Source organism: Capricornis sumatraensis, chromosome 2, assembly GCF_032405125.1.
Source record: "Capricornis sumatraensis isolate serow.1 chromosome 2, serow.2, whole genome shotgun sequence".
Classification (NCBI taxonomy): domain Eukaryota; kingdom Metazoa; phylum Chordata; class Mammalia; order Artiodactyla; family Bovidae; genus Capricornis; species Capricornis sumatraensis.
This window is the reverse complement of record NC_091070.1, coordinates 41,319,038-41,336,297: the sequence shown is the minus strand read 5'-3', so window position 1 is coordinate 41,336,297 and position 17,260 is coordinate 41,319,038. Positions and strand designations below refer to the sequence as shown.

The following is a 17,260-nucleotide window of genomic DNA, read 5'->3' as shown; positions in this document are numbered from 1 at the left end:
AACTTCTATTAATTTCTGTAGCAAATGAAGTTAAGAAATGCTCATAGTTTCCAAGAAATTGAAGAACCAAATTATGATCTTAAAAACTTAGTTGCAAGTGAAATATGTTCTCAAACTTATTTAAACTAGGTTCTTTTGTCCTTGCTATTGCTGTTAATTCGGGCTGGGGCTATCTCAAAATGGAATTCTAGACCATTGTCCTGTATTTTGACTTTCTTACTCATCTCCCATCCCTTCCTTCAAATTTCATCAGTCAAGTGCTGGCACCTGAAATTCCTTCACTAGTCATTTTTTAATATAAAAATACATTCTGGAGTATATCTAGCTATGTATCTATAAAAATATAGATGTCACAAAACAAATGTCCTATTTTTAAATTACTGCAAGTTGGTTTTTAGTTGGATTTTTTAACCAGTTATTTACTAGGTGGAGGAATGAGACAGCTATAATGCTTTTGTGAGAATGTTAGGAAAGGATAAATCAAAAAAGGCCACTTAAGATAGCCCTTTTAAGAGAAACAGTACAGCCAGCAGCTGTGGTAGCCAGGGAAGTAATCTGAAAACCCTGGATACCCAGGAGGTGGGAAACTTTAACGAAAAGCAAATTTTGCTATTTCACAAATTTGCCCACTACTAATTATGTTTGCATCCATCCTACTACACTGCTGAAAGTCATATCATTAAGACATTCTTCCAATAATGTCCTCCTCTTGAATGCACAGCTGACTCAGTGCAGTTTATTATAACAAACAAGATTCTAATGTGGTCAGTTGAGTCAAACTATTTTTTAAAATGTTCAATTTTAGGTTCATTCATTATACTTAACCCATGCCTGCTTTGTGGAAACTCTGATCTTGATGGAAAATCACGTATTAATAGCAGAGATTTTCTTCATTTTTTTTTTTAATCATACCATCATTGTATTGGCAATGTGAAAGTTTCCATCTTGAGAGCAAGATAACCTGATCTTATACAACATAGTTAAATCTCCCATGTGATTTGTGTCCCATAGATAAAGTCAAAAAGTAACTTTCAGGATTTCTGTGAGGATATGTTCTCATTGACTACATTTCGAAACCTCACAAGATTACTGCAGTAATGTCTAGATGGTTCTCAAACCATCTGTGGTTGCTTTTTTGGCTACCTATTAATTCTAGTTTTTGCTTATTTGAATATTTTTCTCTTCATGTGATTTTTCTTCTGAAAACAGATCAAACAAGAACTGATTCAACAGCTTGAAAAGGAGTGGCAGTCTAAACTGGATCAAACTATAAAGGCAATGAAAAAGAAGACCTCAGATTGTTGCAGCCAAACTGACCAAGAAACCACCATTGATGTTATTTCCAAGAAAGAGATGGCAATCATGATAGAAGAAAAGAAGCGAAAGATCCAGCAAAATTTAGAGCAAGAGAAGGAAACAGCCATCAAGGGAAACTTGAAGAAACTTGAGTTTGAACTGGAACTCAAATATTGTGAAAATATTGCCAAACAGGTAATAGGCAGGTTTACTATAGCAAAATTATTGGAACTGCCTAATGAAAACCTGTAAAATGCTACCATTGAACTTGTTCATAACTTTATACTTAAATATTTTGTGTACCCTAGGGTAGAGTAACAATCTTATGTTCTAAAATTTTCACTGTATTTCTGTCACAAAACTATTGACTCTCAGTTTTTCTATATATTCTTTCAGTGTACAAAATGTTTGCTCCTCTGAGGTTGGTCTAAATATTAAGATGACTAAGGGTAATGATGATGGTTTGGCATCTGAATGAAGCACAATTTACTTATGTATCTTTCGTATCTAACTTTATGGAAAATATTTCACTAAAGTAGTTATAGATAAGTAAGCTTAAAGTGAATAAGATATTTAACAATATTTGTGTTGAGACTTGATTCTGGAAGCCTGCCCTTTAAATGCGACTTTGTCTATAAATCCTGTGGCCAAAAAGTGGTGTCATCACCTCCCCTTGGAAGCACTCAAAAAGGTAGCTCCTTTTTAACTGGGGCCTGTTACTTGCTTCCAAGAAAGGTCAGACAGAGAAAAGCATAGCTCTGTGTTAATGGAATAAAGCTGAGTTATTATTTTGTCAATATTATCTATTACAGTGATGCTTAAATTTTTTGTTCTCAGGACGTCTTTACAATTTTAAAAACTGAAGACTTGAACAGCTTTTCCTATGTTGGTTGTATATATATATTTTTTTACTGTATTGGGAAAAAAATGCAAGAAAACTTAAAAAAATTAGAGTCCTCATGCACGTTTGCCTTTGGCTGTCAGAGAAGTGGCACATTATATAGCAGGTAGCCTCTGGAGAACTGTACTATTCACACGTGAAAGAATGGGAGTGAAAAAGACAAAGGAGGTCCAAATATTTTGATAATTTCGACCTCACAAACCACCTGACGAGGTTTCTAGCCCTCAGAGATCCTCGGACCTTAATATAATATTATTTACTATATATTTTAAAATTTTAGATCTGTTACTTAATATAAACTCTTAAGATAATACCTGAAGTAAAATTAAAAAAAAAATACACACTTGGCTTTTGATAAATACTTGAAGTTCTGCCTATCTGTTAAATTGTTATACATGATTTTACAGGGGATCCTGAAAGTATGGAAGCATAGGCAAGTATATATAATTGTATTGAGGACATTTTCAGTCAGTTAAAAAAATAATTTTCTCAGCTGTTTAAGTTTTGAACAAGTTAATAAAGTGTTTTATTGGCAAAGAGACATATTTAAGGGTGCTGGTTTGGTATTTATATAATTACAGATCTTGTGAAGAAAAACAAAAAGCAGGATGGTATAGAAAGGAAATATTTGCAGTAACTTATGAAGGAATATAAATTTCTGTAGGAGCTTTATCTTTTCTGCATGTTTTTAACTCCCTAGAATTTACCTATAAATGTATTTAACATCTTAGTGACAAATTCAGCCCCTTACATCAACTCTGCTTTTGTGTATATGTATGGTCATATGTATATCTTGATATTTTGAACAAGGAAATAGGAAAGATTATTTAATAAGTGATCTCTGGTAACCTGTAATGGATTTACAACCAGATCACCCTCATAATTCAAGCCTTGTATTTTTGCTTGACTTGAAGTATCCCCCTTACTTTATAGTCACAGATTCATCCTTGACAGCAAGGAAAATTGCCGAGTATAAGGTTCTAAACTGTATTGGTGCATTTGCCTGTGTGCACATGTTGATACATCAGGCACAAGGACTGAGATGGTGGTGGGTATACTGACTGGACAGAGGCTGACACCAAGCAAGCTTCCTGCATTTCTTCTTTTTCACCCTGAGATAAATAGGAGTTTGTTGGAAGTGGCAATTTGTATGATTTTCTATTAATGGTGGTAGTGGTGGTTTAGTCACCAAGTTGTGTCTGACTCTTTGCAACTCTATGGACTGTAGCCCACCAGGCTTCTCTGTTCATAGCGTTTCCCAAGCAAGAATACTGGAGTGGGTTGCCGTTTCCTCCTCAAGGGATCTTCCCTACTCAGGGATTGAACCCGGATATCCTGCATTGCAGGTGGATTCTTTACTGACTGAGCCACCAGGGAAGCTCTTTCTATTAATTGTAGTGGCCATTAAACATGTATAGTTTTCTGCTTCCTGGTTTGGTATTTGCATGGGTCAGTATGGAACATTTAGAACAGAAGGATTAAATTCACTGCTGGGGATAAGGGTTGGGGGGGACTTGAAATCAGTTTACTCCAGTGCAAAACAATGTAAAATGCACAGGAAATCATAGAGGTTTCCTGCAAATGGGATCTTTCTGAAATTGTATACCTTCCTTTACCTCCCCGTCTCTCGCATTTGCTCTCCTGAAGGTAGAAACAGCTGTGCAGAATGCTCGTCATCGGTGGCTGGAAGAACTCCCAGAGCTCACAGAATATAAAGCACTTGTAAGAGCAGAACAGAAGAAGTGGGAGGAGCTACAAGAGCAGTCAGTGGCCAAACGGGTAAGAGCTCTCCTGGGAAGAACCTTCAGGAGGACCTCATCTCCTTTCCAGGAACTCCTGCCTGCTCATAGCATTGTGGAAGGATTACATGTGATAGTGCCTATTAAGCATTAGCTCAGGACCCAACTAGTGGGATCTGTTCTCATCAGTATCATGTAGCTGAGGGGAAGAGAATGTTTTTCATAGTCAATGAAACTCTCACAGTCTGGAACCTTACCCATGGAACAAAATATTTTTCTACTTTGCCGTATTTTTAGGAGAATCAGAGAGCAGTTAGCTATATGATATCCTTTCACACGTATAACTGTTGTTTTATGTACTGTGTCAGTAGTCTTATACTTTCCTTGGTAAATAATCAGCATTTCTTTCCAGAGATGTCATGTTGGTTGACTCGATGCATCAGGTATTACAACCATTTGTATTCTCCCAACTTACTTTATTAGTATAAACCAATTCTAGTCAGAATACCAATAAACTGAACTTAGTTTTGAAATTTGACACAATAATTTGAACATTTATTTGGAAAACTGAAAGGGCTAAGAAATTTAAAATATTCTGGAAAAGAAGTAGTAGTCCAACCCTAACACTTAATAGAATATGTTGGAAAGCAACAATTCAGACAGTGTTGAGTCACAAAAATAGAATTCTTTTTCATTCAGTACTATACAGACTTTAAAGATAGGTCTAACAACGAATAAGAACGTAATTGTTTCAAAACTTGGAATGAGGAATTATTCTATATGAAGTAGTCTTATGATAGCCGGATAGCACTTTGGAAAAATTGTTTTTCCACCCAAACATCACAATAAACTCTAGGTTGATTCAGAAATTAAGCATTTTAAAATGAAAGTGTAGGAAAATTAAAAGAAATTGAATATTTCAGATTTGCATCATAATTCGGTAGTAAAGCAACAGGCACAGTAGCAAAGACAGATAAATAGGATAAAATATGTACACCACTTAAAACACTTTTGTTTATGTAATAAAATTAAAAGAGGGGATAATAAAAATAAGGGAAGTAAGTGAATCAGATAGAACCATTATATGTGATAAGAAAAACAATACAAATTTATGAGAAACAATCTATGGATAAGTACCCCAAATATATGGACACGCAGTCTTCATGAGAAGTCCACAAATAGCAAACTTAAGGTGCTATTTTATGCCATGTGTTTATATCCTCTCTGAATTGTAATATGCAAAATGTAATAGATAGCAGTTTCAAGCATATATCACTCTCCTGTTGTCACAACAATTTTGGAAAATAATGTGTGTAAAAGACGTTGTAAATGACTCATATGTTGTATTCATAGTCTTATATTCCACAAATTACTTAAGGAATAATTCAGCATAAGTAAAAAAAAAATCTGTTTTAATATTTTTCTCAAGTTGTATGGTGGTACATGGATGTTCATTATAATATTCTCTGTATTATTTTAGTTGTTGTTCGGTTGCTAAGTTATGTCCTACTCTTTACAGCCTAATGGACTGCAGCACGCCAGGCTTCCCTGTCATTCACCATCTCCCAGAGTTGACTCAGACTCATGTCCATTGTGTTGATGATGCCATCCAACCATCTCATCCTCTCTCACCCCCTTCTCCTCCTGCCCTCAATCTTTCCCAGCAACAGGGTCTTTTCCAATGAGTTGGTATTTCAAAAGGAAATTCAAGAGGTAGAGAGAAAGAGGAAACTCTTATGATGATGTACTTATGTCTCTTAGAGTTCAGAAGTTAAGAATAATAAGTTGATCTTTCCATAAGAACACAGAGTCCTGAATGAATATATGTGAATGTACAAATACAGAAGCAAGAGGACCGTGTGTTGCTTCTCAAACTTTCAACAGGCATGAGAATCACTTGGAGGAGTTGTTAGAGCAGATTCCTGGGCTTTGCTCCTGGAGATGCTGATTTGATGGGTCTGGAGTGAGTTAACATGTTATAAATCCTTCCTCCAAGCCAATGAGGTAGGCAAGAGCCAGTTTTTCAGTACTGGCCGAAAAGTTCTTGTAAGATTAGAGGAATCCATCAAAATCTGTGGAAATTTAAAGCCAGTTTCCAGAATCCAAAAGTAGTCAGGTTGGTTCACTGGTTCCTCAACTTTGCTGCACATTGGGAAAACTTGAGAATCTTTAAAAAATGCTGCTACCTGGCTCCCACCCCTAGGCTTTATGTTTTAATTGGTACAGGGTGTGGCCTGGGCATCAGTCAGGATTTTTAACAGCTCCTCAGGTGATTCTAATGTGCAGCAATGTCAGTTCAGTTCAGTCGCTCAGTCGTGTCCAACTCTTTGCGACCCCATGAATCGCAGCACGCCAGGCCTCCCTGTCCATCACCAACTCCCGGAGTTCACTCAGACTCACGGCCATTGAGTCAGTGATGCCATCTAGCCATCTCATCCTCTGTTGTCCTCTTCTCCTCCTGCCCCCAATCCCTCCCAGCAGCAATGTCAGGAAGCACTAAATCAATTAATGCTGCCAAATTCTCCTGTAAAACTTTATATGAGAGGTTGTATAGTTTTGGTGAGGTTGGGCGGATCACCCAATTTCCCTGAGACCTGACCCCTCCACCCTAGTTACCTGTTGATCATTTCCAGGCATCCACTGTGACATGCCCTGTTTTCCTTCTTGGGAAAGGAAACATGTTTCACATTGCTACTGAATTATTTTACTGGTGGTAAAAGAATTTTGCTATGAATTCCTTTGTAAAGTTCATCTTAGATAGTGGGTTCCTTTAGTAAACTTAAAGTATGATTCAAAATTTTTGACTTATATCCAACTATATAGGAACACATTTAATTGAGTAAAGATATATAACATGTCTAGGAATCTACATAGTTGAAGGCATTTGCTATAATTAATTAATAGCTGAGAATTAGGGAAGCCGATCCCCCATCTCCATAGCCACAGTGTATATATGGTGTTGATTCATAGTGGTCACCACCATCTAGGCCAGACCAATTATTCTTTTGCATTTGTATCCTTGTGTCTTCTCTGATTTAGTCCAGGGAATATTAGAAGTGAAAGGAACTTGAGGTTATCATCTAATCTCCTTGTTATATAGAAGACAGTGTAAAACAGATGAAGAAATTTTCTCAGCCTGTGCAGCCAAGAGTAACAGTAAATTCATAATATTTTCTGAGTCTTACTGTTTGCTGTGCTCTGGACTAAGTGCTTTAAATGGATTACTTATTTTTGTCATTTAATCTTAAAAAATCTTAGTTTTTTGTTTATTTAAATAATTTAAATTAAAAAATCAATTATCAGATGGGCATTGTAATTGTCTCCAGATTATAGATGAGGAAATTGAGAATCAAAGATGTTTAGGAATGGGAAGTTGTTAATTTCAGCAGTTTATCTCCAGAACCTGTATTACATGAGGCTGCCTCTGTAGTCCAAGTCAGGATTTGAGCTAGAGCTCAGGATTTTTGATCCCCTGTTAATTTTTGCTTGTGTTCTATTGATGCCTATGATCTACTCATCCTATTATTCTGTTACAAAGAAAAATTAGATTAATGAAAAAAATGACTTTTGTGTTTGATATTTTATGAACTGATTTAAGCAGTAGAATTGCATTAAATTACATTATGTTTGCCAGCAAGTTATTGTTCAGGTAAGTGTTATATTCCTAAAAATAGTAAGATTTTCTTATGAGGCTGCTTTTTGCTTCACATAAAAGATGATTTATTTTTGGGTGGCTTAGATTTGAGATAGCATCTGTATTAAAATACAAATTTTTTTTCTAAAATTAGTTTCAGATAATTATGTAATTGTATATTTCTTGGTCACTTTAAATTTCTCATTATCCATATAGAAATGGATGTTTTATTTTTAAATTTTGTTTAATTTTTATTTTTAAATTTTATTTATTTTTGTCTTACATAAGACAAAAATATTAGATGATTTAAAATGAGGGCAAACATCCTCACATTGAGTGTAATTATATTTTAGGATGAGCTAATGTCTTATCTAAATTTACTTTTTCTCTTTAATTTTGATTTTAAATCTCTAGTTTGACAAGTTCAAAGATTAACCCAAACAGTAACTTTAATTTTTTTTATTGATGAAAAGAATCATAAAAAGTTTTCATTATATATTGTTTTACTGTTTAGATATTGTTTGCTGTTTCTGAAGCTAAAGAGAAATGGAAAAGCGAGGTTGCAAATATGAAGAAAAATGTCACACCTGGAAAGGAAATGGAAGAGAAGATTCATTCTCTGCAGAGAGAGCTTGAGTTAAAGAATGAGGAACTCCCCGTGGTTGTCAGGGCTGAGCTGGCAAAGGCCCAGAGTGAATGGAACAAAGAAAAGCAAGAAGAAATCCACAGAATTCAAGAACAAAATGAGCAAGATTACCGGCAATTTTTAGATGACCATCGAAATAAAATTAATGAAGTGCTTGCTGCAGCTAAGGAAGACTTTATGAAGCAAAAAACTGAACTACTTCTTCAGAAGGAGACAGAGTTACAGATGTGTCTAGACCAGAGCTGCAGAGAATGGACTATGCAGGAAGCCAGGCGGATCCAACTGGAAATCCATCAGCATGAGGAAGACATCCTAACTGTCTTGGAGTTTCTCTTAAAGGACACCCTGAAGGACCAAGCCAGTGATTCAGAGAGTAAGCCCTTTTTGGAACTCTTGTCGACTTGTTCTTCGAAATGGATGTCTGTGCAATATTTTGAAAAACTAAAGGCCTGCATACAGAAAGCATTTCAAGATATACTCTCCTTATTTACAGAAACCGTCAACTCAGACTGGGGGAAGGTATGTTCCTGATAAGTGAAAAGATTATTGAAGTTGCATTTGGTATTTCTTCTTTCTTCATTCTCCAGTTTAATAGATGTGAGACTTGTGTTTTTACTAGTGGTTGAAAAAATCGTGAGCAAATTCAAAGGATTGCAATATATATATCTTTTTTTGCCCCCAAAACTTTGCTCCTTCATAGTGCCACAAATATGAGCAGAGCTTTTATCTTCAAGATATCTTTTTTTCCTAAAAAAACAAAACCCATGCTGTTCTTTGTAAGGACCTCAGATTTCAGAAGTGGAATAACTTTCATTCCTATTTTTGAGGGGCATGACAACTTTAAGAAACATGCATCATATTAAACTAGAACTTCTAAAGAGTTTGAAAGCCTATTGCTTACCCTTGAATTTATATCTCGGGCAAGCAAAAAAACACTGAGTCCAAAGAATATTGTTATAGAAATAAACAAGTAGAGGTATGGTTTAATCACACAAGACTCTGAGGCAGAGTTTTGTTGCTGTACTTTGTATGTGCATGTAGAATGGATTAGTTGTATTCTTTTCATTGTGTAAGTATTCTCTGACACCAGCTTTTAGTTTGTGTGGAAAATCTAATAAAACCAAAGTCTTGTTGCCTTGTCAAAGAAGACATTAAATATACATGAAAATTCCAGAATGGTATTCTAGCCATTGTGAGCAGCCAATACTAACATATGGTATTTGAGGTAGAAAAAAATGCCAATATTGTAAGTTTTGTCTGATAGAAAAGTTGAAACACGAGTTAAGATTCATTAAAATATTGTGATTAAAGATTTTCAAGGCCAGGATTGAGCATTTGGTATTAATACCTACTGAAAAGAATTACAGGCTACAAAAAAGAAAATCTGAGTTCTAATCCCATGCTTAGTGATATCTAGTTTATTACCTTGGGTAGTCATAAATTATAGTTGCTCATCTGAAAAGTAAATACAAATCCCTGGTCTGATTCCTTGGATTTTGGTACGATACAAATGACACAGCTTGGTCTTTCTGCATCTTGTATTTGAAATAATACAGAATTGTGGAGCCAAAGGAACCTGAAAGATCAGTCTACCCCATCCCAATTCAACCCAGTTGATATTTTTATTCTTGATTTCACAAGGTGTTACTGCCTAATAGTTACTTTTAGTGTAAAATTCCCTGAGCAAGACCAATTCCCTGGGCAAGACCAGTTCCCATGAATACTGCTTACAATACTTTATTGAGAATTTTTGGAGAAAGTATATAATTAAGAAAAACTATTTATGGCAACTTAAAGGGTAAGAAGTGATGGGCAGATTATGTTACATGCTTTCAAGTTTACTTTGCTGAAGCAAACTTTTGTCTGCTGTAAAAGTCAAGAAACTCACACCACCATTCTCCTAATGTTAACATATAATCAACCCTGGGGTCTTTTTATAGGGTATATAGTTATGCAGGCTTCCCAGCTGGCACAGCAGTAAAGAATCTGCCTGCCAATGCAGAAGACACAAGAGATGTGGGTTTGATCCCTGGATCAGGAAGATCCCTTGGAGAAGGAAATGACAACCCTCTCCAGTATTTTTGCCTGGAAAATTCCATGGACAGAGGCGTCTGGCATGCTACACAGTCCATGGGGTCACAGAGTCAGACACGACTGAGCGACTGAGCACACAGAGCTGTGCAAGCAGGATAAGACCCTCTGTGTGACTTTGTGTGTCTTACGCATATATGGAGACAGATTCACATAATTTGGCTCAAAACTTGGACTTTTGCAGCTTATGCTGAGTGGGATCAGATTCCATTCTCGGGAAAAGGGTGACTCTGAAATGCCTTATTTGGCATTTGTTCCAGAAATTTGTCACAGAAGAGTAGTATTTAGCCTTCTGCTATCTTAGAGCCAACTCTGCTCAGGACCTTGAGATAAAGCAATGATTAAAAAGCAGTGATTATAAATTTGCCATGTAAGTGCCGTAAATGTGAAGAACTGTGATTTATAATTAATTAAATTTGTGGTTTTTTGAACTTCTCATGAAACTTAAGACTGGAAAAAAGTTATCCATATATATAAAACAGTTCCTCATTAAAATTACTTAAATGTCAAGATTTAATTTAAAAAAAGGTTTTTTTCAGCTTTATTCAACTATAATTGACAAATAAAATTGTAAGATGTTTAAAGTATATATCATGGTGATTTGCTATACATATACATTGTGAAAGGGTCTTCCCAGGTAGCACAGTGGTAAAGCATCTGCCTGCCAATGTAAGAGATGCAAGAGATTTGGGTTTGATCCCTGGGTGGATTCCACCATTTAGTTAATTAACATATCCATCACCTCACCTACTTACTTTACTTTTTTCTTGGTGAGAACAATTTTTAGATTATCAAGATTTTAAATGGTGAAGTTGCAATGAATTAAAAATACAGTTTCCAATAAAATGAATGCCTTATCAAACATGTTTATATTTATATACTAAGTGTATTAATACAGCAGTTCATAATGGCTAAAGAAAAGAGACATAAAGAAAAGAGAAATAGCAATTGGAACACAATTTTTAAACAAATTTAAGAACATATGGTCTTACCACCAATGTCAAGTTAAACCTAAAACAAAAAGCTTGCTCCTTTTTTTGCCATCTTGGCTCTTCTCCAGTTCTGAGCAGAAATTGGAAACATTAGCTGCCTGTGGGATCATTTTTTATTACTCCTTTGGCCTCAACCTTATAGCGTCTTGATTGCCTAGAGTTTGCAGTCTTTGTACCTATTGACCTCTGCTTCTGTTGGGCTGCATGGGTAGCTTTCCTGACAGTGATTCAAAATCAAGGCTTCCACAATTAAGTATATATAAAGTATTGTAAGTAATTAAACAAGACAGCTTTCTCAAGATCATCTGGTCTGTTTGGGGTTCACTGGTTGTCCAAAATCAGAAAATATATTGCCTTTAAAAAATGTCCCATCATTAATGAGTTAGTAGCTGTGTTGCCAGAACAGAAACTAGAATGCAGAAAGTGTTCAATAAATACTAGTGAGGAAATGGTCTTGTACAAGATTTTCACTTAGGTGAGCCTCAGTTTCTCTCCTTAACTTTAGAATTGAACTGTCTTTCCTTGTCAACAAATGACAAAGTATTTAGATACATAGCATACTATGTAAGTTTCAAAAATTTTTATTGTTGTTACTTTCAATTCACGGAAGGCATAAGCTTAGTATTGTAAATTTCTAATGAATTTGCCCCCTGTTGTAGTGAAAATGTTTTGGATTTTCAAGAACAATTCTAATTGCTCATGTCAGTCCTGTGGGTTGATCACATAAACTGTTAAAATATCTTAAAAGTGCAAGCAATATCTCCATCTGTCCCATAGCTAGTCTACCAGTCCTCTGTTGGATAACAGGCTCATTTGGAACTTACAATCATAGGAGTCTAGCTGATGGTAATGACAGTATTCACGTAAAACCCTAAGAAAAATGTTGATAGTTTAGGCCAGATTTTTTTAAGGCTGTGTTTTCTTTTTATATTTTTAATATTAGCATTTTAATTAGAGTTTTAATAGGCATTAACTATGAAGATAATCTGTTTCAGAGAAATATGACCAAGATATCTAAGGATCCTGCCATGGGCAGAGGAGACCCTGGAGTCCAGGCGATGCTTCCTGCGCCTACGTCTGGACACCATGCTCTGCCTTTGGCGGCCGTACAAGAAGCAGAAGCTGGTAATGGGATTCTGTTCCTACTCGTCTTTGCAATATCTATAATTCCAGTTCCCGAGGGTTGCTTTGAGGATAAAAGGAAATCAAAGATGTGCACAGTTTTCATGAATGAACAAATGGGTGATATGACTGCCACTTTATGTGCATCCTCTCCCTAGGTTCCTTTTACATTAGAAGACAGGGTTGCTGTGGGCCCTCATGTTTCTTCTCTTTTCATGGTCTTCTCTCCATTCATGAGTGACTCGTATTGTAAAGGTAATAATGAAAATTTTAGTAGAGTGGTCATGTTTTCATTCCCTGGCTTTGCAGAGGTTACACATAAGAGAACTGCCAAATCACTGAGACTTTTCTGTTCAGGTTACTGAAGCTTATTTCAGCTATTTTCAATAGAAATCTTTCTGAAGTGTACTGTTTCCTGTTGTATTTGGGGTTTTCTTCAGGTGGGAGGCAGTGTTTTTAATCTCTCCCTCTCTACCACCTGGCACATAGTGAATGGCACATAGTTTGTGTTCCTTGAATATCTGATGAATTAATAATTTAACTTAGTGACTTAGAGTTGTTAGTTTGAAAAGAATTGCACTGTGCTGCAGCCCCTTGAGGTATTCAGAGCTCACTGGGGAATCTGGGCATATACTGTCCATTTACTGGGATTACTCCTTGTAAGTTCCAGTCCTCTTAGGACATCCATCCCTTGTGGCCTGCTCCCTCCCTCCACCTATAAACTATACATACTTTTTCTGTTTCTTGTCTGCTGTCTCCATTGTAACCTGGAAAAGAACTAAGGCTTGCCAGAGGAAATCAGGTACGAAGTGAATAACCTTAGTTTGCACACTCTCAAATTCAGTAGGCGTACTACCAGAGTCCTAGAGAACATCTGCCCTTTCTGAGACATCAGCTGATGGTTACTTCTCTCATCGCCTGACCAGATACCCTCTTCCCTTACCTCTAGGTTCTAGATGGTTGTGAATATCTTTTTGCCAATTAAGAAAATACTAATTCAACAGTTAGGGTAATACTGTCCTAATTTGTTTTTTGCTTCCTACTTTTCAATGTCATTTTATGTCTGTTGTTATATTTAGAATAACTTGAAAGTTACTTCCTAATTTGTGAAATGCATAGAAATGAGTTTTGGATATCATTTGGCTTTGGGAGGTCCAGTCAATATGAAAGAAATCAGTTTTGACTTAGGACAAATCAGACTATAGAAGGATTTACATTCTTTCTTTAATCTTTTTTTCCCCTAAAAACAAACCCATTAACATCAGAAAGGGTTGAATAATCCAAAGCATTTACTATGTGATCAAGCCCCTCACCACTATTAGTAGTATGGTTATATTCTCTTAATATTTTATCATTTTAAAAACTAATTTAAATATTAATTGTGAAATAATTGATACATGCAAAAAATACATGTAACGCACATGTAAGTTATCAACCCAACAACCAGGAACCCACTATTTGACTTAGGAGGTAGAGCATCACCAGTACTGTTGAAGATGCCTGTGCTTCATCATCATTGCATCCCTCTAACTTTCCCACCAACTGAGGTAATAAATATTCTGACATTAAAAAAAAATTTTTTTTCCCTTACTTTTCTTTATGTTTTGACCAAATATAAGTATCCTCAAAAAGCTATTGCTTTGTCTTTTAACATTATAAAAATGGTTTAATACTTGTTTTAGTCTTTGTAACTTGTTTTTTCCCCAGTTAATATTGAGCTTCTAAAATTTGTCTTTGTTAATGTATATGGCTCTGGTTCATTCATTTTCATTTTTGTATAGTATTCTGTTGTATGAATATAGTATAATTTATCTATTCTCTTGTCAATGGGCGTTTGGCCTGGTTTCCAGTTTTACAAAACAGTACCTTCAATGACGTGTGTAAGTGCCATGTATGGTGATGTTTCATTAATCCTTTGATGTTTGTAAACATAAATGATACCATTTGAAAGAAACTGAGAAGTAAGAAGAGAGCTAAGAATAATTTTGCTGGACCAATGTTTTTACATCAACATTTTAGATACTGGTTTGTATTCCTACTTTATTATATCAGTTATATTAATAGTAACAATCTCTATCATTTTTGTATATTACTTATATTTTATAAACTTTGTATGTTACTAGTAGCCAAAGCTATTCCTTATTGTATATTTGCTCTATGCCAGGTTCTGTGCCAGACAATATTTATACAATGTTTATACCTCCTGACAGTTTTATATCTTTTTTTTAAATTTGAAGATAATGTCAAATCTTACAGAAAAGTTGCAAAAATAAAAATAGTTGCAAAAATCGCTTATATACCCTTAACCTAGATATACTTAGTGATAGCATATTACCCCATTTGTGTTCCTCCGTGTGTACCTGTCTGTGAGCATTTTGTTTCTTTCCGAACCATTTGAGGATAGGTCATATACATTTTAGGACTTCCCTGTTGGCTCAGATGGTAAAGCATCTGCCTACAATGTGGGAGACCCAGGTTCAATCCCTGTGTTGGGAAGATCTCCTAGAGAAGGAAGTGGCAACCCACTCCAGTATTCTAGCCTGGAAAATCCCATGGATGGAGGAGCCTGTTAGGCTACAGTCCATGGGTTGCAAAAAGTCGGATACAACTGAGCGACTTCACTTTTACTGTCACTATATACTTTATGCCCTTTTACCCCCAAATACTTCAGTGTGTATTTTCCCAAAATAGGGATTTTTCTTATATACTTCAGTATAGTAAATTTAACATTAGATGAAAATATGTGTTATATAGTTTTATCAATCTGCTCTTTGTATTTTAATTTTGTCAATTGATCTAATAAAGTCTTTATAGCATTTTTTTCCCCTTACGGTACTGCAGTCTGTCCAGGGTCACGTATTATATTTAGATGTCATGTCTCGTTAATCTCTTCTAATTTAGGGTATTTCTATGGCCTCTCTTTGCCTTTTATGACATTGATATTTTTGAGAGCTATATTCTTCACTCTCCCAAACACCTATCAACCCCTGGCTTTTAATAGAACTTTCCTCATTTTGAGTTTGTCTGGTGTTTCTTCATGATTTGTCCTTGATTGCGTTTTCTTAGATGGACCACTGCACAGGTGGTGTGATACCACACCTGGAGATGTGTGATGTTCATATTTCTCGTTGTCCAGTTTCTTCACTGTATAATTACTGTGTTTTTTCCCCCCTCACACCTCACAACTAATAAGGAATCTGTGGGGAGATACTTTCAAGACCATAAAAATGTCCTCCTAGCAAAATATTCTAGTCTCATCTTGAATGTACCCTGTCTGAGTACTGGAGTCAGCCATTTCTTGAAGAACTCTGGTTCCTTTTAGTGGACAATTATATTCGATACTAAGATCTGAGCATTGTGTTTCAGAGCAGTTTTTAAAATAGATTATATTATTCAATTTTCCATATTAGGAAACTGAGTCTCAGAGGTTAAGTAATGCAGCAGCTGGTAAATAGTGAAAACAGGATTTAAATTCAAGTCTCTTTTTCTTAAGCATCATACTTTTTTCAGTTACACTATAGCCTTTAGTCATGTCATCTGGTTTCCTTCCTTCTCATAGTCTAAATTGATATAAAAATGTGCTATCATTTAATTTTTGCAGATAAGAAAAAGATCCTTGAAATTAAACATTCATGCTGTGGAGACTGCTTCCAAGAACTTCAAAATGCAAAGCAGGAATGTCAAGATCTGAAAAGAAAACTGGAGAAATGCTGTAGGCATCTTCAGCATTTAGAAAGGAAGCACAAAGCTGTAGTGGAAAAAATCGGAGGTTAGCATCTGAAGTAACACTGCTACAAGTGTAAATCTCCTTGATCCTGGTTGGAATGTCCAAATGTGACATTTTAGTTAATGGAAGCACTGATTATCTTTGGGAATTACTATAAACTAATTTGGATCTTATTTTTATTAGGCAAATAATTATTACTGAACTTAGTCCTTTTTTTGATTGAATAGCTTTTGAGTGCTTAATGTGTGTCAAGCAGTGTTCTAGGCACTGAGGGTATGGCAGTGAAGACATCAGACAAAATTCCACTTCTGATGGAGATGTACAGGACTTTGTTCTCCTGCTTCAGAAAGCTTATCATTAAAGGAGGAGAACTGAAAACATTAATGAATAATTGCACCTCTGGGTAGCTGGCAGTACGTTCATGTAAACTAGGAAGAAATGATGTTAGTTGATTCTTCCTCCTATTAAAGTTAAGGAAGGCTTGACTGAGCCTTGAAAGATGAATGCGTTTGCCAAAGAGAATGGCATCCCAGGCAGAAGGAAGAGACACGAAGCAAGGCGTCTGGGTCTGATGTGGCCTCCTCTCTTCCGTTCTTCACAGTGCTGTTGGGGAGTTGCCTAATAGGCCTGTCTTCTGCCTTTTCCTATTGCCCTCTTGAAGAAGGGAGCTATTGGGCTCACAAGGCTGCTCCCTCTTTCCTTTCACAGGGTGTTGACTTACACCCTGTGCTCTATATTCCTTACCTTTGAAATATTTCAGATGCCCAAGCTGGTCAGGAATTTTCTTTTACAATATTATCATTCTGTCCTGTGCTTTCCCCTCTCATTCTTGTTTTGGCCCTACTCTTGCCCAGTCTTTAGAATTCAGTTGAGAAGATATCTTGTCTGCAGAGCCTTGATTTTTTACCAGTGTGGGCTAGATGGGCTGCTTCTCTGTGGCCTGAGAATATTTGTCTCCTCTGTTAACATTCTGTATCTCACTTTTTGATTACTTGCCCAACATCTTTTTAACCTATAGATTTGTTGAGATATTATCTCATTTATCCTTATAGTCTGGTACCCATTATATACAAGACAGTAATAAATGCTTGAATGAAGGAAGGACTGAATGC

General features: G+C 35.9%; 1 protein-coding gene across 1 annotated transcript in view; it reads left to right on the top strand.

Annotated features, from left to right (window-relative positions):
- The window catches only part of CEP152 (centrosomal protein 152), a 94,338-nt gene that overhangs the window by 62,008 nt on the left and 15,070 nt on the right, over positions 1–17,260 (top strand). The window contains exons 18-22 of the mRNA XM_068966184.1: positions 1,210–1,491; positions 3,845–3,976; positions 8,085–8,735; positions 12,295–12,424; positions 16,023–16,190. Coding sequence (XP_068822285.1) covers positions 1,210–1,491; positions 3,845–3,976; positions 8,085–8,735; positions 12,295–12,424; positions 16,023–16,190 — 1,363 coding nt within the window. The remainder of the gene's footprint in view (positions 1–1,209; positions 1,492–3,844; positions 3,977–8,084; positions 8,736–12,294; positions 12,425–16,022; positions 16,191–17,260) is intronic.